The sequence below is a fragment of the Solea senegalensis genome, linkage group LG20 (genome assembly GCF_019176455.1).
Source record: "Solea senegalensis isolate Sse05_10M linkage group LG20, IFAPA_SoseM_1, whole genome shotgun sequence".
Taxonomy (NCBI): Eukaryota; Metazoa; Chordata; class Actinopteri; order Pleuronectiformes; family Soleidae; genus Solea; species Solea senegalensis.
In genome coordinates this window covers 19,917,749-19,945,445 of record NC_058039.1, presented here as the reverse complement: position 1 = coordinate 19,945,445, position 27,697 = coordinate 19,917,749, and the positions used below count along the sequence as shown (strand labels likewise).

Genomic DNA, 27,697 nt, shown 5'->3' with positions numbered 1-27,697 from the left:
GTGTGTATGTGTTAAGTGAATCCTGTTGCCTCTGTTAATGCTTTTTTTTCCCCCCTGATTTGATTTGATACCTGGGTAACATAAGATGTCACTGGTGTGAGTGTGACCATCTCTCTCTCTCTCAGGGACTCACAGAGGCTGGGCTGCAGTACAGATGCGCCTCCTGCATGAACTTGTGTACGCCTCCCGTCGAATGGGCAACCCGGGCCTGTCTGTGCGCCACCTGTCCTTCCTGCTGCAGACCATGCTGGACTTCCTGTCTGATCAAGGTCAGCTCACAGTCAACACCGTATACACATATAGAATGAATCCAAACTCTGTGAGTCGCTGTCAGTGCTCAGCCGTCCTGATTATTTGTGTGCTTGATCGCATGTGATGTAAAACAGAGCCTTTTTCTTGGATGGAGCACATCACTGTGCTCTCACCAGAAATCCTGTGTCGCCCGGAGAAGGAGATAGTGCTTTTTTTTTTTTCATGAAAGCCAGACGGTCCATTGGCCACACAATAGAACCCAGTGTAATCCTCGGTTGGCTACAGATGGAGGGAGGGTGTAAGGAGAATGAGAGGCGGTACGCACAACATGAAGCCAGCTCGCTGTGTAAAATATTAAACACCGTGAAAGGTAATTCTGTTGTGAAGCTGTGTTGGCTGCTAGAAGGCTATAGAAACTACACTAAATGATGTTACTACTACTTCTACTGTTATCTATTTTCCGTGTTAGAAGCTTAAAACATGAGGTGCAGTGTTTTTGCTACATTAAAATACAAATTCCTTATTTGCTTTGGTGACACTGGGCTCTGAGCTGCCGTCTGCTTCACTCCAGTTTGCAGTGTGATATTAATAACATCAGGTTATTGTACTGTATGTAGCTGGAGTGGAATAAGTTTTTGACCTTGTGCGTCAATGTCGAGCGCAGAACACCAAACGTTTTTATTCAAAGCATACACGAGCGACTGGGAGTTTTTCATGGCATTTGTCATGGCATTCATAAAACATGGTTTAATTGAAAGTGAACTTGGGCGATTTCATTCTCCTCTGTGTTAATGTCGTCACATTGCTCACGGGGCGCTTCATATCTGAGTTGGCCGGGGTCTTTTCAAAGGCCTCTCTGAGGCTGGCTCTACCCTTTTTCTAGTCGTTCCCTGTGTCATTAGGAACATAGCCTGAATATTTTATGAAAGCCTTCACCTTTTTAGCAGCGCAGGAATTTAAGATAACTCCCAGCGGCTCTCCGACTGGGTCATGACAAGGTGACCAGGTAGAGCTAATTAGACCTGATTCTAGCACTGCCTCGGAGAACGGCGTCAGTGAGGAGAGTGTGATAAATAAAACCAAACATTAACTACAGACACAGGCTATGGCTGAACATGATCATTAAATTATTGATCTGATATTTGGAAAAAAAGATATATATATATATATATATATAAACTATATGAAATTTGTGTCCAACAATGTATCTTTGCAATAAATCGTATTTCTGACGAATAATTCCATAATAACATTATAGTGTACGTGAAGTGATCTATACTTCTGTACCTCCTCTTGGCTGTGTTTCCAACTTTTGGAGAAATTGACCAATCCCTGAGCAGTTCAGGGAGCAGATGGACGCAAATAAGATTTCAAAGGAAAACCTGCTATTTCATCATTTCTAAAAACTGCCAGCACGGCAAGGCAACATCAAATAAAAGAGACGGCTTTGACAGTAATCACAATAGAAGCTACCTGCCGTCTGCAGCTTTAAACATTACAGGAGCATTATATGGCCACATCTTCTTCAACTATTTTCAGATTTCCATGTGTTAGACATTGTTGGAATCACACTTTTCCCTCTGGAGGCTTGTTCCTGGTTTTTCCATGTCTGGGCACATCTGTTTAGTGGAGTACTGATGTATTGCGTTGCTGTGTTTCTGCCTCATATTTTTAATGAACATTATTCCGCGCCCATGTGTTTTTTCAATGTTGGATTAAATAAACACATTTCTTGGAATTAGGGCTGGCGTCTCCGTGGGTTAGAGTGTCATCTTCTGTGGCTGTGAATCGTTGCTCCAGATAAATCCACCACGTCGATCAGAGTTGTCTGAGATATCACCCCCGTGTGTTTGTGCTGCCTTCACAAGTTTAAACTTAGACATGAGCAGACATGTTTTTTTTGAATTATTTATTTATTCTTACCTGCTTTATTTTTTGATCCATCTGCTACCTGAGTAACAACAGTGTGGTAATTGCCTTGTGGCTGTTTTGTGTCTTGGGTGATGGGGTGTTGTTGCTATTTGTAGACTTTCTAAACTCCGTAGCTCGCGACGCGAGGGAAAACACGATGGGACTGATACAGAATGGCGTGTCGGAAAACCTGACAGCTGGTGTTACTTTCCCCAACTTCATTATTCGCAGAGGCCCGGAATTCTTCTTCAGTGTGGCGCAGGCTGTTTATCTCAGGTTGATGTGATAATGGGTAAACTATCCCTAACTGCCAGTTACTGGTCCTCTGGAGCTTGAAACCATCAAAAAACAAACTAAATCACTTCTATTTTGCAGAGAAATATGTAATGTTTTCATTGTGCTGCCGCAATGAGCAGTGAAATCGCTGCACCATTTGACAAAAGTGGTTCATTTCACGTTTGGAGCGAGTATATTGATATTGTTGTCTCGGGGGCTGCGTGCTCGCTGAAAATATGGCCTTTTCTAAAAATATGAATTCATATTTTGAAGATATGAAAGTATGTTTTCTTTGTGTAACACTGAAGCACAGGGAAGTCAAAATATATATATATATATATATATATATATATATATACAACCTTACTTACAACCTTGTGACCAAGTCGAAATGAGTTTTTATTATTTTGTGCAAATTCATTAAGTGAAAATCAGTTACTTCATGGAGAGACCATTTGGCAGCGATTGCACTCTTATCTCTTTGTACACCGTAGAGATAAGAGTGCAATGCAGAGATTTGAGACAAATTATTATTTAGCCGTTATTCTTTAAAGTTCCTCTCAAGCTTTACCTGGCAGTTTCTAAGACTGTGGGCCTTAAATGCATGTTATCTAAGCTCTGATGGAGGGGCTCTCTCAGTCAAAACAATAACAGAAGACCCATTCTGATGATGCATGCAGCAGCAGCAGCAGCAGCAGCAGCAGCGAACCATGGGAACTGTTGTCCTGGGAGAGCGTTGGTGGCAGAGTGAGTGACATCGTGATGGATATAGCTGTCGTAAATGAGAGGATACAAACGTCAGAGAACGAGTATTGTTGGTTTTAAATATTTTAATGTGGAAATGTTACATCTCCACATTAAGTTAAGTTAAGTGTGTCTTTGGAAATATGTCATAGACATATTGAGATTCACACTCATGTCTTCTCTTGGCTGGATGCTTAAAGATGAACTTTGCTTGTTGTCTGGAGCGGCTTTTTCAAAGATCTCCATGAGTTCAGCTTCATTTCTCCATCAGTTTTCACTTTCAGTCTCCAGACCAGGATTTTATTTCCCCACGCCCTTGGTCTTAAAGTTCCACTGCAAATCGTGGTGATTTGAAACCTCTGCCATTTTAATTTCATCATGTAGGCCACTGTGCCCATGGAAACACTCGTTTGTGACCTTATACACACTTTCATCGAGATAATATTGATGTCAACATTTGCAGATTGAAAGAACCCTGATTTCACTTTGACCTGTCCAGGTTGTACCTCACCTTTCACCCTATGAATGAATGAATGAATGAATGAATTTATTGATATGGGTTATTGAGCTTATCTACTCTCCTGTCCTCAGGAGTCCCGCAATTAAATGATCAGAAACTGTGTAAAAGGCCTCTTCTACAGCCCTATTATGCAGCGAGTTTGTGTTATAGGTGCAAAAATCAATGTTGAGTGACCGAATAGCAATACTTTGAAATCTCCAAAATTGACTTTAATACCATAGTTACTGTTGTCACTCACACTAACCGTCTCTCTCATGCACTTAAATCTCCTGTGGCATCTCCTGCTTTTAAGAATTACATTTGATCTCTCCGCTGACGAACTGGGAGGCGTTAATGTGACAACGTACAAAAGATGCTGTCGGAATTCCTGAGCCCTCTCATTACCGTCACACTCATTTGCGCGGTGTGGGCATTATTGCACCGTTTTAGTTTATATTGTTATAAGTGAACGCCACCGCCACGTCAACCTCTTGATACTGAGGCGTTAACAGAGTTTTGTCGGATGACGGCAGATGAGACAGGTGTACATTTAAAAAGTATGCAGTTAGAGGATTTAGACTCAAACTCATTCCGCCTTTCATTTACCCTTCAACTTTTCACTTTTCTCCAGCCTTTTTTTTGTTAAATGTGTCTTTGCTTATCTGGACATTTTGTTGTAGTCGCCTGGCTTCTATTGTTTTTGCCTGTGGAGGAGAAACAACAAAGTAGTTTTTCCTGTGTAACCTGTGCTGTGGTTATCAAAGAGCCTCTGACTCACTAACCCCTCTGACCTTAAAGGATATTGCATTGACAAAAACAAAACAGCTTCACAAGTGCTTTACTTGTGCTGAAAGTTGTAACTGCAGCTGCTTACATCTGTGGAATAGTCGCACACGAGGGGAATTCTGATTATAAGTCCCAGTCAGTGTGGATACCCAGTCGGATATTGAGATTTAGATCAATTACATTATGTTCTTTTTTATGTTCTATCTATATAACATATAATAAACAAACTGGAACCTTGGTAACATTGTGTTTAGATTAACTGCAGTACATTAGGCTCAGGTTGGGTTTGAGTCCAGCTTGGTTCAGGTTAAAGCCACTCTTTGACAACATGCTCAATATTCTGAGACTGCTCATGCCAAACGTGCTCTACACTAGAGCTGCAGCTAATGATTATTTCCATAATGGATTCATCTGTCGATCATTTTCTAATCGAGTAATCGCTTGGTCCATAAAATGTCGACAAATAGTGATCAGTGTTTGTTAAACCTGGAAATAATGTTGTTCTCAAATGTCTTGTTTTTGTCCACAAACCAAAATGATTCATTTTTAATGATTCTGTTGTTGGAGCAAAGAAACAAAGACTATCTTCACATTTAATAATGATAATAATAATAATAATAATAATAATAATACATTTAATTTAAAAGTGCCTTTCAGGTCACTCAAGGACACTTTACAAACAGAATGAATTAAAATTACACAATTGGCTAAAACCAAGGTAAAACACATAAAGTCAACACAATAAAATAGTGCAGTGACGGTAAAAGCAGGGAGGTTAGAGGGAGTAGGTGGTCCGGAACAGGTGAGTTCTGAGTCTTGATTTGAAGATGGGGAGAGAGTCACAGTTACAGAGGTCAGGTGGTAGTGTGTTCCAGAGCTGGGGAGCAGAGTGGCTGAAGGCTCTGCCCCCCATAGTGCTCCTCCATCCACAGAGAGGTGGATGGAGGAGGAGGGTCTGGGAGAACGAGTGGGGGTGATGATGTGCAGGAGGTCAGACGGGTAGGGAGGGGCAAGGTTGTGGACGGCCATGTATGTGTACAGGAGGAGTTTGTAATTGATGCGATGTTTTACAGGGAGCCAGTGGAGGTGCTGGAGGACGGGGGTGATGTGGTGGTGTGAAGGGGGTCTTTGTGATGATGCGGGCGGCTGAGTTTTGGACCAGTTGGAGTTTATGTCAAGATGGGAGGTGGCGAGGCTGTGAACAAGGACGGCGGTGGAGTGGGGCGGTGAGGGAGGGGCGGAGATGGAAATAAGCAGCGCAGTAGTGATGTTGATGTGTGAGTGAGAGGAGAGTGTGCTGTCGAGGAGGACACCCTTTTAAGAAATCTTGTTTTAATCATGAAACAAAGCTTCAAACCGATTCATCGATTATCATATGATAGTTGACGTTTCATTTAGTGATCGATTAATCATCAAGTAATTGTTTCACATCCACTCTACACATCTCCAAAAATATGATGTATTATTAAGGCCTACTCATTAATTAAAGGTGCATACTTTTCTAATTATGTAGACCCACATTTAAGTCATACTTTTTGTGATTTGCATAGATTTTATCAGCTGCAATCCTGATTTCCCGTTGTGTTTTGTATTTTGCAAATCACATTGTTCTTCAGTTCATCATACAGATCAATATTTTTGTTGTTTTGTAAATTTGAACACATTTGCCACATTAAGTTGGAAGATGATGATTTGTCTGTAAAGAGTTGGTTTCACCGGCTAACTTCAGTCAAGATGTATAATAACTCAATCATTAGTAAAAGATCACAAAACAGTAAATTCATATTTAAACATTCTCGCTGAAAAATCGTCCCTTTTTGAATACTTATCATTTCAATTTAAACACATTTCTTTGCAAACATTATTGGGCAGTAAAACAACGGTGAAACAGAACTGACGTGTCAAAACATCAGACATGGCAAACGAGACAAAAAAAGAAAAAGGAAAAATCAACAATTATGTCATCAATCACCAAAACTGTGAGCCAGGAGGACAAGCAAGCTATCACACCATTCATCTCCTGCTATTTTACCCCTGTGATGATTCTTCTTCTTCCCCCTGATTCCTTCCTCAGTCCATCTGTCTCTCACTTCATTTCCTCTGTCACCATTTCTCTTCACTCCGAACTTTCCTCCGTTATTCTGTCTTCACTCTGATCTGATCGAGTTGTGCTGGAGGTTTTTCTGCCTCCCTGAGTACAGTTGTTGTTGTTTGTGCAAACATTAAATCTGCACCAATCACCCCCCAACCATAAAACCGGTAATTAATTGAAATGGCAACGACTTACTCGAGCCGTAAAGAGAATATCTGAATGTGCAAAAGAAGTTTTGTGACACATTACTGATAATGTAGCTTTGAAATAGTAGACAAATGCAGCAGCTCATCATGACACCGCTTAACGCGCCCTCTTTTAAAGGCCTCATAGATCTGTGTAAAAATCTTTTTGGACACTCCTGGAAGTTGCAGAGCCAAAGCAAATTGCACAGCTCGGTGAGCAGTAATGGTTCCCTCTAAAGGTATTGATGGTGCAATAAAGCTTACAGTTGTACTTGAAGGTTGGAGTTGTTATTGCTGAGGGAGAGTCACCTCGCAGGTCATTAATGTCCCGGCTAATTTATATCACACCTGAACGATGAAGTCTGGATGGTGCGAGGTGATCTGCGAGGGTGCGCGGGAAACTTTGAAAGCGACTCGTGTTCTGTTTAATTTCGTTCCTTGTCTCGTCTGTGGATAATGACGTATATGGATTTATTCATGACTGTGTGATCAGGGCTTTTCACACACTGTTACATGCGTTTCTATTCATTTTTTATAGAGAAGAAAGAAGTGACCCAGAGTCTGGAGAACTACACCTCCAAGTGTCCTGGTGGAATGGAGGTCATCACCCTTCCTGATGGCCTGAAGCTCCCTCCTGTGCCGTTTACAAAGCTCCCCATTGTCCGGTAAGTCAAAAACTCTCTACTGTGACAAGGATGTGTCTAAAATGTCTTTCAGATAGTTTTTCTCTGAGCAAGTCCAAAGACCTGCACACTCATGCTAAATTTGAACATCGCCTAATATTACTCAGTTCCCTCGTCCTCTTGCAGTCACTGGAAACAATGGCTGCGCACAAAACAAACCAGTAGCACAGTTGATAATGAATCACTGTTTCTTTGCAAATAGCTGAGTACCATTAAAAACAAGAGAAAGAACAAAAAGACTGGAAAGTGCACTGCAGCACATATCAACACCTCAGATTATTTAAATAAGTTCTGCATTAAGTAAAATAAGACTGGAAACAAACCAAGAGATACAGTCCCACGCTCTAAGTAATAAATAACACAACCTGAAACTTTCTGTCACTGTAACTTCGACCCTTTGTGCAGAGAAATCATCAAAGACATTGTATTGTAACATGTGATACTTGACGTATTAATGAGCAACAGTAATAACTTTCGCACAGAGCTGCTCGTTCTCACGTCTTAATCTGCTAAATTATATTGACAGAGAATCTCACGGTGGATTAACGGGCCCTTGCTTTGCTTACTGAAACTGTGGAGTACGCACTTTCTTCAAGTGTCTCCACTTTCATTTTTATTGCTTTGCTCACCTTGTCCACTTCAATAAGACGCATAAATCTCATGCTGTTATATTCTTCAATATTTATCTTTAAACACTAGAGTTTTACAGCAAATGAAATGAAACTGCACCTGTGATTTTCCCTGGAATGATCATGTGTGGTGTGACTAACTCAAAGCTCACGTCATTGCCTTTTTTATTTTATAATTTTATACCCAAATCAGATCAGTGAAGCTCCTCAACCTGCCCGTCAGTCTGCGCCCGCACAAAGTGAAAGGTCTGCTGGGACAGAATATGTCCACTGCCAGCCCCTTCATCTACTCGCCCATCATCATGCACAACAGAGGAGAGGAGCGCTGTAAGAAGATAGGTACGTCCAATGACACACACACAAACACACACACACACACACGCTGGCACTGCTTTCTCTGTGTGGACACTCCAAGACGTAAAGCATTCTATGAACCAAGGCCTCATTCTGACTATAAAACCAAGTCTTAACCAAGTGTTCTAGAGACATGGACACACACATATGCCAACATGTTATTCTAGAGACATGGACACACACATATGCCAACATGTCAACTTCACTCTAGAGACATGGACACACACATATGCCAACTTCATTCTAGAGACATGGACACACACATATGCCAACATGTCATTCTAGAGACATGGACACACACATATGCCAACTTCACTCTAGAGACATGGACACACACATATGCCAACATGTCATTCTAGAGACATGGACACACACATATGCCAATAGAGACATGGACACACATATGCCATGTCATTCTAGAGACATGGACACACACATATGCCAACTTCACTCTAGAGACATGGACACACACATATGCCAACTTCATTCTAGAGACATGGACACACACATATGCCAACATGTCATTCTAGAGACATGGACACACACATTACATTACATTACATTACATGTCATTTAGCAGACGCTTTTATCCAAAGCGACTTAGAATGGAATTGAGTACATCAGCCAGGGGTGGATTTGAACTTGCGACCACGATGTCTTTCGCATACAGGGCACCGGTGTTAACCACTGATCCACTCCACCCCCCTAGTTATGTACACATATGCCAACATGTCATTCTAGAGACATGGACACACACATATGCCAACTTCATTCTAGAGACATGGACACACACATATCACATATGCCAACTTCACTCTAGAGACATGGACACACACATATGTGTGTGTGTTCTAGAGACATGGACACACACATATGCCAACACACATATGCCAACATGTCATTCTAGAGACATGGACATGGACACATGCCAACTTCATTGAGACATGGACACACATATGCCTTCATTCTAGAGACATGGACACACACATGCCAACTTCATTCTAGAGACATGGACACACACATATGCCAACTTCATTCTAGAGACATGGACACACACATATGCCAACTTCATTCTAGAGACATGGACACATACATATGCCAACTTCATTCTTCATTCTAGAGACATGGACAACACATATGTGTGTGTGTTCTATGGACACACATATGCCAACTTCATTCTAGAGACATGGACACACATATGTGTGTGTGTTTTAGAGACATGGACACACACATATGCCAACTTCATTCTAGAGACATGGACACACATATATGCCAACTTCACTCTAGAGACATGGACACACACATATGTGTGTGTGTTCTAGAGACATGGACACACACATATGCCAACTTCATTCTAGAAACATGGACACACACACATATGCCAACTTCATTTTCACTTTGTTGACAACCATATCACATTAATATCACACTTTTTTTTTCATGTTAAAGTGACCAAAGGTGACTGACAAGTGGAATAGATTTGTAAAATGCAAGACTTCTTCTTGTTCTTGTTCTTGTTCTTGTTCTTCAGTACTGGTCCAGGAAGCACAAGGCTTTTTGCACATAATAATGTATTAAAACTTCAGTATGTTATTGTCATGGTGTTTTTTCTGCCGTGTTGGCATGGGAACCCATCCAAATACTACAATACCCAAGAGCTCGGTTACAGTGGAGAAAAATCTGTCTGAGCTTATTTGTTGTATTTGCCTAAAGTTCCTATTTTTTCCAAAATGGACTTAGCAAACAATATGTCCTTTTAATATGAGCACAAGATAGTGTTATTACTATAGTTCTCTCTTTCCTTTCTTCTGCTGTGCATGTGTGAAAACTTGCACAAGCTTTTGGACTTTTTATTAAAGAAGTAGCTGTTTTTTTTTTACTTTCTACTGATTCAATTTGGAAGTGTTAGTTATTCGATTTAATAATAGACGTGCTGATGTTATTTCAGATCCCATTCTTAAATTGCTCTCAAGATGATCAAGATTGTTCATATCTCTGTTGCTCATCACATGTAATTTAATGGCGAGCTCCCCCGGTCGTCTTTGACTGGCGGAGATACGAGGCCTGTAGTGCTGTAGCCGTCTTTTGTTAGACTGAGTTCAGGTCTAACAAGGCTTTATTAAGGTTTATTATTTCCCCCTCTTCATAGTAATGTATTATTCTTTTCATATCCCGGTGAGAGGGAGGGAATATTGTATTTGAATTCCCTTTTTATTAATCTTGTTTATGTCCAATCATGGAAGACGTTAGCAATTCATCACAGAAACAACGTTCTCTCCATTTCCACACTTAAACTCTGTCTGTCTACATATTTACACATGTTTACACAAGTTACTGTGATTGTGGCCAACTGCTGTCAATTCTCTCATCAAATAGTCTGTAAATAGCTTTAAATTGTTTTCTTATAGAGCTTTCAAAAGAAACAACAACCAACTCATTTGCTTTTGGGGAAATCTGTTTGTATTCTGTGGAAAACTGTGTCAGACAACGTGAATATAAATAATTAGAACAACATTTCATCACATTTCAAGTCATAACCTGGAGATAATATCCCCCTCTCTTTTCCCTTTACATGTAGAGCTGCAACTAAACATTTTCGTAATCAGATTAATCTGTCAATTATTTTCTCAATTAATCGTTTGGTCAGAAAACGTTGATCAGTGTCAAACCTGCAAATGATGATGTTCTTGATTTCTTTGTTTTATGGAGCAAAGAAATGAAGAAAATATCCACATTTAAGAAGCTGAAACAATCAGAAATCTTGTTTTAATCATGAAGAGAGCTTCAAACTGATTCATCGATTATCAAAGTCGTCTATAATTATACTAATAACTGAGTGATTGTTTCAGCTCTATATACAAGCATTGTCTCATAGCAGGAGCTCGTTTACATTTCAGTTTCTATTTATTTTATTATCTGACTTTGATTTCTACGTCCACAGACAAGCAAATTTATTTTGTGTAATTGAGGGAACGTTTCACTTCAGTGAATTAGTATTTCATATGTGATGTTATTTATTGAATGAATTGGTTAAAAAAAGGGACTGTTATATAGGTAAGAGCTCATTTGCACATGTCAGACAGCACACAGTATATGCAACAATGCTATTTTACACATGAAACATGTAGAACACACACAAATAAAGTAAATCATAGACGCATGAATTTCAAAAAAATGACATTAAATTCACGTTATTAGGTCAATCACGTGTTTTTAAAAGGGCTAAAGTGGCTGTAGCAGCTGCCAGGTGTTTATTCTGCAACAGCCAGAGAAAAGGCTGATGAATTAAAGGCGACATAGAATGCTTGTATCACACATATATGTTAGTTATGGAGGTCTACTTACATATATTAACTTGTTTTCATGATTAAAAACCTCCTAATCGCTGCAAACGAGCCGATCAAAATATCTCTTCACTGACGCTCTCGTCAGCCACGCTGTTTCAGATCAAAACCACACCCCCAGAACGTGGACTGTGTTGTGATTGGCCAGCCAAGGTACCTGGAAGTGACGTAATAGATAGGCCAGCTCTCAGATACACAGCTCCCCCTCTGGCACGGTGGATGCTCTGCATCTCAGCAGCTACAACGAGAGTAGTTCTTCTTCTTCTGCGGTTGAATGTACGCAACCGGATGTGCCCGGACAAGTGCCCGCACCAGGAGGCGCTACGGTGGTGAGAGGAGTGGTGAGGATTTCTGATGACGACATCAAATTAAGGAAGTGCCGATCCGATTTGCAGAGCCCAGGAAAACAATACAACACTATTTTCTCAGCAGTGGCTGAACTGTTGTTCTGAAACTTTAGGGTTTCATAAACGCGGTAATGACGCAGATACACACACACAAATGCAGCGTTAATTGGAGCTGTGGTCTATGTCGCCTTTAAATAAAGCTCTAGAAGATATTCTGTAGGATAGTTCTGATGGAACTTTGTACAAGATCACACAGTTGGGGAGGGAGGAGCCAGACTCTCCTGGTAAAGAAAGATTGCGTGCATTAATATTTTGGCTGCACCCACTACATTGTACTTTGGTTGGTTTTATTGACATATTCCTTGAAGTTGTCATTGTTTACTTAGACTTAGGCTTGATTGTGCGAGTTCCAGTGTGTTAGTTTGGGAGCTGCAAGCTGCGTAAAATAATGAAGTTCTAATTCTGTAGAAATCAAACGCACACACACAGAGCTCAGTGTTACTTTATGATGTGAGCCGTCACCACCTCTTCTGTCACATTTTAATGTCCCGTCGTAGCGTTTCAAGCAGCACTGTCCTGTCGGCGCTGAAATATGCACGATATGGACATTCCTGAGGACTTCTTTATGCTTCCATATAAACCACAGCTGTAAACATTTACGGCGTTACAGTAAACTTCAAATCCCAGCACTCGTTAATTTCCCCAGTGGGAATCCAAGAGGAAGACTATGAAAATAATATATGTATGTGTTTTATTTTCTCGCCATGAATTCTATTGATATGAGGCCGTAAAACAATGGGAGATTGTTCTGTCCTTTAATTGGTGTGAGGCTAAGTTTTAAAACGGTTAAATCTACAGCTATGTGTTGAATGATGGGCTGTCTATGGTAGAACAGGGAGGTGAGTTTTATTTCATCTACTCCTCAGTGAGGGAAACTGAGACGATATGTTCAGTAAGTAAGTGTTGGGATTGTTTTTAAATCCTGAAAATCAGACAAGACATGAACGTAAATGATGTGTCTTCTATAGATTGTTTTGGGTAACACCAGCATCTGGATTCCCACTTGGTCTTTGGACTCTGGAGAACAGTGGAGCTATAATCATGATTTAATAAGATATCATTTAGAAGTTTTTTATTCAAGTCATTCCAGCTGATTCTTTGTATTATTGAATTATTATTATTATTTTGTAGATTAAAGAGAAGCATTAAGAAGCTTAACCGGGTTTATTTGACCTGGTCAAACCTGTGTTTGTTCTAATGTTTCACATCCAAAATTATCAATAATTATAGAGTCGACTTACATAGTGTTGATATTTTATTGCTGAACAAATTCTATCTGTTCAAATCATAAATAATATTAATCACAAAACTAATTAAATGTAATAAAATTCATTATGAATATACTTGTTTTACATCAGATATGTGTAAATATACCAGATGGTTAGAGCTTAAATCAACAGTCAGACTTCGAGGGGCAGGAGAGCTGTGATTCAGGACTTTGAACCATAGAGGGCGGCATTTAGCTTCTTGGTGTACAGCCTGACGGATTTAATGGGAGAAGAAGAAGACGAAGGGAAACCTGCGACTTCTGTGGGCTGGACTGTCTCATTTCAACAGCGCTTCACTTCCGTCTCATCTCATGTGACTAAAATGAGACACGGCTAATGTTGCCAATTTCCTCCAGTGGCCATCTGTGGTACTGCAAGAGTAAAACCATTATTTTCCACCTCGACAGCATCAGAGATGTCAGTGAAGCCGTCGTCGGCACACTTTCAACCTTTTTTACTCTGTGCTTGTAACATGGATGGTTTTTAATTCACTATTAAGCTTTTTGTATGCACATGATGTAAACGTGCCAAGCCAGACCAAGCGGTCAGGGCCAAGGGGAGAAGAACTAACGGGCTGATCCAGTGAGCTGTATACAGAGTAGAAGCAAACCAGGAAGTGAGAAAAAGTTGTTGTTTTTTTTAATTCACGTTCACATTTGCTCTCTCTGATACTTGATAAAATCTGCCTTCTCTGGATGTTAGACATACTTTGTTTTGTCCACATAGAAAGCAGTTTTAGTTTGGGGGACACACACACACACAGGAGTGGCCGCTCTAAGTTTGTGTCACTGAGGTAAATCCCAAGGAAGAATTAACTAAAGGGAAGGAGCAGTGAATCGAAAACTGTTTTCCATGATGTAAAATAGCTTCTTTTCTCTATGGACTTGTGGTGTGGTTTACAAATACCAGTTTCCAGCTGGAAAATGAGGTCTCAGAACATGTTTTAAAGATATCATAGGGTTAGGGTGTTTAGGAAAGCCCTTTGTTAAGTGCCTTAAATCTGTCCCTGCGGGCAGCCACTGTTGATTGTTTTGATACTAGAAACAACTTGACAAAACCAAACAAAATGCAAACACATTAATTACTGCTTTTTACAATGAGATTTCCAAAAAGTAAAATTCCTTTTAAAATCACCACAGAATCTAAATTGACAATCGACAAGTGAGTACAGAGGCACCAGCAGTCCGGCCCCTGGTTTAGGAGGTCTGTGTCGATGAGAATGTTGGGTTTCCACACGTTCATATTATAGATAGCTTTCTTTTGACTGACTTAATTTCCCAAGGTGCACGGCTGCAGTTTGCCGCCTGTAAATCCTCTGCCGCCCGCGTCTGAGCCAGGATTTCCGAGAAGCTCCTTTGCAAGTCTATTTACAGCGGCGGGGTTCACTAAATGGACCCAGAATGCGTTACATTTCAGAAATGGAGATGGGTATGCCATCTACCGTGGGACTAACGGAGCTTTGCTGTCTGACAAAAACCTTTCATCATTTCATTGTGGAGTGATGGCTGCTGCAGTGCAGAGCTGAAACGTCTTCCTCACTGACTTGGCTGTAAGTGAGTCTGTGCTGGAGTTCAACTTTCTTTTCTGAGGAGCCAGTGACTGCAGCTCGTCTCTGAATATGCTGGTTTTATTTAGACGTTACATTTACGGTACTTTTGTCTGTTTTTGGGAGCATTAAAATGCTATTTTAAAAAAAAAAACAAAACAAAAAAAACTCCACCCCTGTGTTTTCACCTCCTCGCTCGATCGCGCTGTCGCTGTCTTTGTCGTCGTCGTCTTCTCGTCCACGTGACTGGAGTTTGTTTGGTCTATGTGATTATTTTCTTTCCTTAACCCCCGCGTGTTTCTGTGATTGTATACAGTTGAATGTATACTTGTTCAAATAGAGCTTTATTGTATGTCTGTGGCAGCGTTACAGTGCGGCGTACTACAGCTTTAAGAGTCGTTGTGTGTGTGTGTGTGTGTGTACGAATACGTTTCACGGAACAGTGCTGTGCTTACGGAAAAGAGAAAAGACCGTACAGGGAAAGTTCTGGTGTGGATAAACCATCAGTTTCATCTCTCCACATCGACCACTGAACTTTTACTGTCGCGGTGGCGTCTGTGATCTCTACTACGTTTATGGATGTTGTATTTCTCCTTTTCCCTCGTCGTCTTCTTCTTCTTCTTTCTCTTTGATGAAGCGCTGTTTTACTGCTGTTTGGTTTCAGCCGCTCTCACACCGTCCTTGTCTCAGATCGACTGTGGTGTCTTGAGTCGTGGCGCGCTCAGATTTCCAGGATGCTGGAACTGAAGTTGGGCCCCGCAGTGAATTAGGGGTGTCCTGGTGTTTCCATATTTTACTCTTGGTGACTGTCGACTGAGCAATCATGGACCATGTGCTATAAATCCTTTAAGGAATGCTGGGTATAGTCTAACTGAAGTGGAACATAAACTAGACCATCGCAATCAAGTGACTATTTACATCATGTATCACATGTATTACAGTGATGTCTCTGTGTTTTAATAGCAGTGTCGCCTAATGGTGTATTTCCCTCAGCTCATTAAATTCAGATGACTTTTAATACCACTCATGTCTTCTTCCTCTTCTGCTAAAGTAATGTATTAAATTTTCCTCCATTTCCAGACTTCCAGTGGGTTCAAGGAGACGTCTGTGAAGTGCAGCTCATGGTCTACAACCCCATGCCTTATGAGCTTCGAGTAGAGAACATGGTAGGTGAAAGGCGACTTTCCAATTTATTAAAATCACGTACTTTAAAGGAGGGAAAAAGCTCTTCTGTTTCTGCTTCCCGATTCATTTCCACGGCATTGTGGAAAAAGGAGAGGTTGCCAATATGGTTGTCTAACTATCCGTCCTCCTGCACGTACCTATGAATTACCATGGGGGCAAGTGAATCTGCTTTTGTAGTCATCCTTGCTCCCTTAAAAGCTTTTCTTGACAGGTTAATACTATAATGATTGTACGAGAGGGTGAGAACAAACTCCGCCTTCTGTTGTGCCATTATTTTTTATGGTTTCACACGCCGTCCTCTCAGAAAATAAAAGTTTAAAAAGAGACATCTGACGTCAGAGAATCCAATGTCGTTTTAACAGAAATCCACACACACACACACACGTGCACATGTGTCTGTCTGTAGTCGTAACCGTTGCATGTCATGGACAAGGTAACAAACTCAGTGCAGCTTACATGAACTGCATTGGTTTTGGCTTCAGAATGCTGCAGGCTGGTCTGGCTTGGCTCAGTTTGTACGTTTGTGGGTTGGAACCGAAAAACCCGGGCCTGTAAATCCCTGTAACCCCAACATAAACCATCTAAACCAAATGCCTCGCTGTAATCCTTCCACTAACCTATTTCTAACCCCTGGATACAATTCCACGTCTTTTGTTGTGGTAAGAAGCTGCTTAAAGTGTTGGTTTTGAGCCAGACTTTGTCCTGACAGCCTAACACACACACACACACACACACACACACACACACACACACACACACACACACACACACACACACACACACACACACACCGTTTCAGCCTCTCCGTCAGTTTTAAGGGTAAAACATGACCAAATTACCAAATAAATTGCTTTTCTTCCTGCTCACTGCCGGGTCTGTTTACGGCCGCGGCGAATGCAAAGCAGTCGTCGAGGTCGGTGAAAGGCCAACGGAGAGAGAGGCCCTGCATGTTCAGCTGTTAGACGGCACACGGCGTGCTCACCTGTCAGAAAAAGGATGTTGCTTTTTAATTATTTGGAAAGTGGAAAACAAATTAGCATGAAAGTGTGAAAGCAGAGTGTGACTGAAAGCAGAGTGGCCTCTTAAGCTGCGGTGGAGTCGTCTCAGAGTCGTCACGAGATGGATTTGGACGTGTGCTGGTGTTTTGTCGCTGTTCAGCAGTGTCTGATTTTCAGAGGTGAAGCTCTCGTGAAGGGAAGTTTGTATTTGATAAATATTCTCACTCCAACTCAACTTTTGGCAAAGTAATTATACAGAAAACAGATAAATGCACTGACAGCAGGAGACTGCTCCTCCACTCAGTTTGAGGTTGTATATTTACTCTTAATCTGTGTATGTTTACTTGTATAAATCTATGAGCTGAAATGTCTAGGTCACAGTTTGTGCTGCGGACTGAAATGACTTTTCTCAGATTAAAAGCTTTCTGATAATTATTATTTTAGCCATTCGCTCTAATCAGGATGAAGAATCACTAAAGAACCACGTCAATATTTGAATTTAGTTTAATTTGTGTGGACAACAGACTCTTAATGATCACATACTACGATTTCAACGCCTGAAGAACAAAAAGAACCTCAGGTGTCAGGTGTTGTAGCAGCAGACAGGAAGCTGCTCTGTCACACGAGCCACGGCCACCTTTCCATTGTGTATATAAAGCAGCTTTCTCAAAACACTGGGAAAAAAATGCACATGCAAGGTCACTATTCTGTCTTCCATCAACAAGGTGACCCTGCAGTTTGGCAAGACAGACACTCCCCCCCTCAGTCAGTCAGTCAGTCAGTCAGTCCATACCATGTGACTGCAGCAGTAATACACAGCTTAGCTTTTGTGCTTTATTGATTTCCTATTAAACCGCTGGTGCCTTTACCACAACCCCCACCCTTCATTTTTAGAGGGGTCACCGTCGGATGCCTTTGTCATTCTCCCCACAAACGAAAAAGTAAACGGGAAACTTCTGTGTTGTCTTTTACTCTGAGTTATTTATAGTAAAGATGGATTAACTCATTTACCCCAATCAATTAGCCCTCGCCCTTTTATATGTGACTTTTTGTCACGACCACATGTGCAGTTACAGAAATGACATGTTGATGATACTGTGACAATCACATTAGCTAAAGCCAAACAAAAGGTTAACTGCACACTGCCGTCGTTGTAGTTAGTTAAAATTCATCTCATGAACTCATTAACCTTCTCAAAGCGAATGCAAACAAACTGTAACCGACGATGCACAACGCCGACACCCGTGTGCCGTCCAGTGAAGATAATGTTCCTGCAGTGGGAGGAAGGAGAGTTCAAATCACAGCCGAGGCAGCGCAGAGGCTCCGCTGGTAGGCAGCCTTCCCTCCAGTGAGGTAGTGTCTGCTGTTAGCGATTGATGCAGTCATTACGTCACCTCAGTCTGCCTCGTGCAGACCGGGCACTGTGGACGAGGAATGTAAATAGACTACAGTTATTCTGAGGAGGCATGTGACTCTTGAGGCTCAGCTGATCTCACCTGCTTTTGTCACCGCAGTGATGAAGCATCAGTTATCATTGAGGACACGGAGAATGTGTCGTACACGCGTCCCTGAAAACATTATCAAGGGGAATGTGGTTAGAGTGGAGGAATCGAAGGTTTGTGGACGTCAACAATTAAAGGTGACAAGTCTGTGCAGCGATGCTGTTCGACAGACATGTGATTATCAAACAGATATGTGCACCATATTAGCGTTTGTTTGTCTTTGAAATAAGGTAAACACGTCACATACGACCCACAGACATCTCACAGTGCCTTTAATGGAATATGAAAAACTAGAAAATGCTATCAAACCTGTCTTTCTGGTGGCACCATAGGCTGGGCCACTTACAGGTTGGCTATGGGCCACATGTGGCCCACGGGCCGTGATTTGAATTTCAAAAGGCTGGCATTATTGACAGTTATGTGACTAGCAGACGGACAGATGTTCCTTGCATTTATACAGTTGAGGATGAAATTATTAGCCCCCATATGAAAACTTAATTGTATTAAAGTATTTCCTAAGTGTTTTTAAACAGAGCAAACACAGTTTTTTCAAACATCCTACTTTTATTTTGGATACTTCCATGATTTGACTTTGCAAACGGAAATTCAATCAAATTATAATAATAATACTGAAGATTTTATACTGTGTGTAAATTGGGAGATAACCCTCAGTTTTAACTTGATTTTAAAAGTTTTCAATCGTTGCGCAGTGGTTTGTGCTACGGCTCTGACCCTGGTAGTGTGTGTAATAATTTAATGTCTTTGTACAAGTCAAATCATGGAAGTATCCAAAATAAAACAAGGATGCTTGAAAAAGCTGTGTTTGCTCTGTTTAAAAATCCTTTTTTTCATAGGGAGGGCTAATGATAATAAAACAATTCAAAACCATGAATGAATGTGGGCTAAACACAAAAACCACATATCTGCACTTTGACCCAGTGTTACACTGTTACACATACACATAACTGTCCCTCTGTTTAAATAAATAAAATGCAGCATTCATTTGCAGCAGAGAATGATCACTTTATGACGTGAGATGACACAGCAACAATGACAAACCTCTGAGAGAGAGACAGACAGACAGAGAGAGAGACAGAGCTTTCGTATGGTTTCAGCTTGTTTTCGAGCAGCAGCTCTCTGCTTGCTCCCAAGTGCTACGAGCTGCGCTAACGAGTGGGCGGTGCAATAGAACAAAAACACCACACCAGAGTTTGCGGTGGCAAATGAAAATGTGTTGTTTTGTGAATAACACTGGCCACACCATTGTTGTCCATGAAGCCAGGATTTCATTGTTTCTTTAGTCTGTGATGACATCCATCCATCTTCTACCGCTTCAACCTCCACATGAGGGTCTCAGCGGACATACAGTAGGAGTGACATGCAGGGGTCACACCCTGGACAGATCGCCAGTCCATCACAGGGACACATATTAGGGGTGTGCATTGGCACTGACCTCACAATTTGATTCAATTACGATTCACCAGGTAATGATTCGATTCAATTACGATTCACCAGGTAATGATTCGATTCAATTCGATTCTACGATGCATCAAAATTCTACATTTTTCATCAGTCATGAGGCAATACAAGCAGTCAGATATTGAACAACAGATTTTATTGGCTGCTATGTGTGTATTATCACTTTCCTGATATAATAATATAATAATATTATATATATATATCTATATATATGCACACACACACACACACACACACATAATGTGACGTTATGGTTACATAGGACTCTGTTGCGACTGAAGTCCAGGCGTCGCTTGTAATGGCTACACATATTGATTCCATTACCTTTGCTTTGGTTTCTTTGTACATGCGGGAAGCGCGGTAGCTTATACCGGGGCTCAATTGTTTTAAGCATGTGGCAAAACCCCACATTTTCGACCACAGAATAGGGTCGTCGATCCTTTGCTATGACGAGTTGTGTGGCAACGTTGACACTAGCGACTCGTCAATTCTTGGCTGGGATGTGTCGACTTTTTGTGTTGTTGTTGTTGTTGAAGCCAACTCAGGATGCTAACATGGTTCGTGAAGTTAGTTGTATTGCCAACGTTCTTGATTTTAGTGTGGCAGGTTTTACACACCGCGTAAGTCTTGTCTAGTTTCCCATTAACTTCGTAGAATCCATAATGTGCCCAGATGTCCGCTTTCCAAGCTTTGGGTGTGTTTTTAATTACCCGTCTATCGCCATCATCTCCCTCCGCCTCAGCCATCTTGATTGTTGTTGTTATGCCCCCGGAAGTAATTGATACTTTACAACTTTATTGTCCACTCGAGGCCAGAAAATAAACTGTGACATAATCGATTATGGCACTTTGCCGCATCGATCCAAATTCTATCTCCATCTCCAATCTTCATATTACATGTTTGTGGGAAGAAACCGAAGAACTTGAAAACTCAAAATGCAGAAAGATCGCAAACCTCAGTCTTCTTGCTTCTGTGATGACATTATGGTCAATTTATGACTTAAAATACTATTTTTTTTTGCCACATATCACCTTTAAAATGAGTATTGCTTAGCTGAAGTTGTAGTAACACTGAAACATTTTGTATTTCTGTCATTTGTGATCCTCAGACAGTGACTGTGTCTAATGCTGATGCACTTTTTAAAAGAAAAGTTAGACAATGCAGCACATGAAACAGCGGGAGACGAGTTTATCACTGAACTGGTGAACTGAGGAATCAGGCAGCAGATGTCTGTGGCATTCTAATGAACACAATATCTCTGGAATGCCTTGAGGGACCTTAAACTCTTTAAATTTGGATTAAATCTATATTAACTTCAACTGAGAAGTGAGTGGTCAAACGTCGAGGTCACTGTGACATCACACAATATTATATTGTACACATATTTGGTCCTAACTCTGTAAATCATATTATGATTGAAAATAACGACGGGGTAAATAAGCGATGGGAGAGCACGAGGGGTGTGACATCTGCTGTCAGTCTCCTCGCAGCCACTCCTCCTGCTGCAGCTGCTCATTACAAGCATTACACTGGTGAATCACAGCTTGACTTTTATTTTGAGGAAGTCACAGGAAGTGGAGAGTTTCAGGGAGTTTATGAAGCAATGAACGCTCAAAATGTCACACTCATGGAATTTCATCTCAGATGTGGATGTGTTGTGGATCCACGTGTAGGTGAATAGCACTTCGATCACCTCGCGAGACTACGAGAGACCTGACAGTTGAAGTAGGTGAAGAAGAAGAAGCTGGAAACGTGAGGTAGAGATGGAGAGAGGACTTTTACCAGACTCTTACAAGAACAATCAAAGAGCCATTTATTGGTGAAAAAACAAGCGCTGCAGCCGTCGCTGCCTGTCGCGGCTGCTGACGTCGTCTACTGGAGCAATTATGAAAGTCTTTGTTAGTGCGATTCACGTACACAACCACGTTTATAATTCCCCTTTAAGTTAGAGCTGGTGAAGACAATTTGATGCATTCATTGTTTCTGATCTAGAAGATTAATGGGTTAATGTTGTAATGTTGTTATTCTTCTTTCTAATGTTTCAGCAATGAATTGTGTCTCTTCTTCCTGTGATAGTAGAAGTGGACACACTCACTGATATCATTATGGTTTCTTTCTGTAGTGAGTTCTTCACTGTGTCCATGCACACCAGCCTGTTGCACGTTAATCACTGGCCGTCGTGTTTCCGGTTGCTTTCAGGGTTTGCTGACGTCGGGAGTGGAGTTTGAATCTCTGCCTGCTGCACTGTCCCTGCCTGCAGAGTCTGGCCTGTACCCTGTCACACTGGTTGGCGTCCCGCGTACGGCTGGCAACATCACAGTCAACGGTAAAATTCAGCTCCAGCAAAACGAACAAACGAGAAACTCGATCTGATCTCTGTGTGTGTATTCTGAGCTGTCTTTTAAAACCCAGGTTACCACACGTCCGTGTTCGGCGTCACCAGCGACTGTCTGCTGGAAGCTCTGCCCTCTGTGAAGACCGGCGGCTGTTTGGTGGAGGTCATTCCTTCGCTCCCTCGCCTCCAGCTCAGCACATCCTTACCACGGTCTGTGACACGTGTAGTGACATCACTGGCTGCGCTGAGCTGCAGCTCATTGCTGTGCCAATAACATAATATTTAGTTCTAATATAAACAAAACAAGGCAGATTCTGATTCAAGACACATTCTGCGTTGTTTGTTCTCTTTACTCGAACGTGCTGATGATTGATGCACAGTATTAAATTTCTGCCGCTTTCAATCAAAAATAATAATACAAGCCATAATTGGATGACATTGGGGATCAGAGTGGGGTCATGACCTTCCACATTAAGTGATTGATCCTATCAGTCTTTGTCTTGTCAGCTTTTTTTTAAAAGATCAGTTCATTTTCACAAATGTGTGACACCACCTCCCCCCCCCTCTCTTGACTCACTCTCTCTCCGCTCATCATGATTAGACGACTCACTACAGTGGCGAATCTACGCTCCGTTAAACAGCAACAGTTTGATGTCTTCATCTACCACACGTGCCACAAACACAGCACCTCTAAAGTAAAAAGCACTCTCTATTGTTTCTATTCCCACTTTCAAGAGTCCTGGCATTTTTATTGAGTGCAGAGGAGCATTCATTTACAGCAGCAGGAAAAAAACTAAAATAATTAAAACTGTTTATTACCGTTAATATAAGTATGTTGGACACGTTATACATGTAGCCATACACGTTATACATGTAGCCATACACGTTATACAAACACCAAGCACTGTTGATGCTGAAAGTAAGAACTATGCAATGACTCACTGTTTAATGTCTTTCTTGTAAAACAGACACTGTACATTTTATTAAGGTACAGTGATTAAAGTGCGGTGTGTGTGTGTGTGTGTGTGTGTGTGTGTGTGTGTATGTGTGTGTGTGTGTGTGTGTGTGTGTGTGTGTGTGTGTGTGTGTGTGTGTGTGTGTGTGTGTGTGTGTGTGTGTGTGTGTGTGTGTGTGTGTGTGTATAGTGTATATATATTATATATATGTACAATATATATATATATACATATATATACACTCATATATATATATATATACACATATATATATATATATATATATATATATATATATATATATATATATATATATATATATATACACACATATATATCCCATTTTTGCTTTTGTTTAATTTTACACTTGGCAGTGTTTAATACAAATACAAAGCAGTTTAACAACCCAGGTCAGTGCCTGAAGCTGAATTACCCTTATTATGAAATAAAAGTGTAAGAATTACAAGTTATTTTTAAATTGGGGGGTTTAATACAAGTCTTTTAAATTGAACTGAAATCACTTTGTGAATTGATAAATTCCCATTGGCAAAAAAAGGGGAGATTTGAACTGCACGTAAGGCCTATACTATACTATGATTATAATGTTCATGTGTACAGAAACAGCTAATCATGATAAAAAGGAGCAGGTGAATTTGTACGTCCTGAGTTTTGATGCACTAAGTAATGACTTCTGTATCCCTGGGGGGTTTTAAGACCTGAAAATAAGCGGTAAACGTCACGTTTTTCACTGTTTTTGAGTCGTTCTGACAGCTGAGACTGTTCAGGCAACACCTCCTAATAAAAGCAGCAGCAGCACCATCTTTTTTTTTCCCCCGGTTGTTGAAAGGGGAAACTGTTGCAGATGCAATTTGAATGAAAATATAAGGCGTTTCTTGGGGCTCTAACTGGATCCTCAGATGGAGCTTTTGTCTTATCTCGAGTCAAAGAGGAGAGGACCTTCACTCACTGCTTACTGCAGTGTTGAACATTAGCTTTAATTATTCATTTAAGCCTTTAAGACATAAAGATATGGACACAATTATTATTGTTATTTTTATATTTCCCTAAACCCAGGTCAGCACACACGCCTCAGCCCATGTCGAAGGAGGAACTGTCCAGCTCTGTGTCCGTCCAGCTTTTCAACGGAGAGACCCAGCAGCTGACCATCACCCTGGAGAACATTGGATCTGAGGACATCGAGACTCTGGAGCTCACTTCTAAGATCGTCAGCACCAAAGGTTTGCACCAAAGCGAGTGGTTCTGAACGGGTTCGAGCTCCAAGTGCACGAGTCGCAGCGTGCCAACGCCTCCACGTGCGGCTCGAGCTCCAACCCGTTCATTCACCGCATGTGATACAAGTTATTTTCAGCGGCGTCCCCGCGCATGTCGGGCTGTGGAGCCCCCGCGGCGTGTGCAACAACCGCATCAGAGTGGGTCCGTACAGCAAAGTTAAAGGGCACTTCCTGTTTGAAATGGCCGACTTCCTGTTGGGTCCAAATACCATTGGTGTGAAATCGCCAATTAGTAAACGTTCAATCCAAGATGGCGACTTTCCTGTTGGTTTTAGAGCTTCCGTCTGCGTAGGCTTTTTGAATGAACGCGTGTACCAAGTTTCGTTTATGTACTTTAAACCTGCTACTCAAGCCAACAAGTTTTTGGGGGCGGAGCAGGTATTTGCCCCTCCCATTTCCAATTTTCAACACACGTTCCGTGAAATAGGTGCATTTTGGGGCATGGGATAGGTCTCAAAAATGAGATTAATTTGGAGGAAGAATAAGAAGAAGAATAACTCCTTCAGTTTCAATAAGGTTCTGCGCACCTTGTGCACAAACCCTAATAAACCATGCTGTCTGTGAACTCCTGGTTGCAAAGACGTGACAATATGGGGATTAATAGCCTGGATCTATGTAGTAAAGTTGTACTGAGGTGACTATTGTTTCAGTCGGGCCTTTGATGTACTTCATCACTCACTGTGCTGGTGACTGCGTCTGTTGTGGCGATGTCCACGGTGCCACAGAGGTCACAAACCGCTCCGTCTTTGTTACAACACCTGCTCAAGTGCTCAGATCTCTGCACTCTCTCCCTGATTGACTAAAAAAAAACAAAAACCAAAAACATTTCATGCATTTCTCCATTTGTAACTCTGTGACTCGGCCGTAACGCTCCTCTCCTGTGGACGGCACACGTCAGCTGTTGGGCAGTTAAAGGCCCTGGAGGTTTTTTTTGCAATGCAGATAAACCCCGCTAAAAAAAGAAAACTGACTGACGTCTTTCCCGTTTCATAATTTCCTTTTCTGTTTTGTTTTTTTACCCCTGCCGATGAGTCATGAGTCTGGTTTATAATCTCGAAGTGTTAATTAGCTGTATTTTTAACTGCTTCATACTGTCTGGAAATGTTGATTGATTTTCGCCACTTGTGAGCTTTTATTAAGCTGACAGTTGAACTTAACGCTGCAGTTATTATTTTTCTGCCTCTGTTTGTTCTTCGTGAACTGAAACAATGTTAAACACAATCTGTATGTTGCTTCCTTCATCTGAAACTCTCAGACCTGACTGAGGGAGCGTTTGTGTTTATGCAGCGGCAGCACGGAGGCAGGTGGCTGCAAGAAACCTTTATCCGGTCCAAGTGACGTAAAATTCGCCTTTTGGTGTGTTTCCACCGTCTTGTCTCTTCTCGAGACAGCACGGTTAAGTTGTGTTTCCAAGAGCATAGAACCTGGTACCAGGTCCTTTTTTTTAGTACCTGCTCTGGCAAGGTTCCAAATGAGCTGAGCCAATACTGTGTGACGGCAATTTCTGGCATTTTCCCTTCATTTTCTGGCATTTTCCCTGCATTTTTCCTGCATTTTCCCTGCATTTTTTGACATTTTCCCTTCATTTTCTGACATTTTCCCTGCATTTTCCCTGCACTCTCCCTGCATTCTCCCTGCATTTTCCCTGCATTTTCCTGCATTTTCCTGGATTTTGCCTGCATTTTCTGACTTTTCCCTTCATTTTCTGACATTTTCCCTGTACTTTCTGGCATTTTCTGACATTTTCACTACATTTTCTAACATTTTCCTGGCATTTTCTGGACCAAACAAGTACTTGATTAATCGAGAAAATAATGACGTATTAATCGATGATGAAAATAATCGATTAAGTTGCAGCCCTAACTGTAATTTATCATGATGTCAGTCGATGCTTTGCTTGAGATTATTGAGATTAGGATTCATATTTAACTACTAGAATATCTGGAAATTTCCTGACATTTGCTGATATTTCACGTGTGAAAAATGGAAGCAGGAGAATTTCCAGATCACTGAGATGAGGTGAAGGGTGGAGGTTTGGTCGAGAGTAGGTGGGCAGATGTTTTCCGAGGTTTTTGCTGCTGTGTTCTCACGTGGTCTCATTAGGAGGAACATGTTCGACCTGGAGTTTGGCAGGGAAATGTCTGGACTCGTCATGCGTATTAAGACCGTGCAGATTACGCTTGATAGGAACACACAGCTTCATTTAATTTATATGTTAAGTCGTCCTCCTCGATATGCTTGAGTAACACACGGCCGCGGCTCCTTATCTCGACCCTCGGCCTGCCAGCTCGTGCTACAGCAACAATTTGTTGACTTTGTCTCTTTATTCCCCTGCTGAACCTTAGCCTATTGGCTGCTGTCAATCAGGCACAGAACGTGACATCATGCCCCTCCAGCAGCCGGGAGCAAAACAACTCATGCGTTTATTATCATATTTCCCTAAAGACCTAGGAAAAGCCAGAGTGATACGGACGATTCACAACAACATGCTGAGTGAGAGTAAGTGAAGTACAGTGAATTATTTACATGTCCATCACTGCGTGTTAAGCCTTTATTTCCAACAAGATGTCGTCACTAATCCCCGATGAAGATGCTGATCCTAATTCTTTTTTTTTTTTTTTTACCGTTCCTTAGACAACGTACATAAAAGTATGGATGTGTTTTTTTCAACTGCTGTGAGCCCAGAGAGGCTGATAGTACTGCAGATAAACATGCTGCATCTGGAGGGAAAAAAGGAGGACAAATTATACAGGGGAAGCATTCTCACTTTCTGTGGGCTGATAATTAGCACGTATTGTTGTGTGTGTGCGCTTCTCTCCGCACTGCACACTGTGCATTTCTCCTGCGCCGCCTGTCAGACAAGTTTTCCTACAAATTGGTCGGCAAATAGCCAAAGTCTCTCTGTGCCCCGTAATGTAATGTAATGTAATGTAATGTAATGTAATACAGAGTCTTTCTGTAACTGCTTTCAAAT

At 41.3% G+C, this 27,697-nt stretch overlaps 1 protein-coding gene across 3 annotated transcripts in view; it reads left to right on the top strand.

The window, feature by feature from the left end:
• Positions 1–27,697, top strand: part of trappc9 (trafficking protein particle complex subunit 9) — a 154,757-nt gene that overhangs the window by 14,441 nt on the left and 112,619 nt on the right. For all 3 annotated transcript variants that reach the window (XM_044052130.1, XM_044052128.1, XM_044052129.1), the window contains 7 exons: positions 126–269; positions 7,284–7,410; positions 8,251–8,396; positions 16,057–16,142; positions 22,340–22,466; positions 22,553–22,685; positions 24,506–24,669. In XM_044052130.1, coding sequence (XP_043908065.1) covers positions 126–269; positions 7,284–7,410; positions 8,251–8,396; positions 16,057–16,142; positions 22,340–22,466; positions 22,553–22,685; positions 24,506–24,669 — 927 coding nt within the window. The remainder of the gene's footprint in view (positions 1–125; positions 270–7,283; positions 7,411–8,250; positions 8,397–16,056; positions 16,143–22,339; positions 22,467–22,552; positions 22,686–24,505; positions 24,670–27,697) is intronic.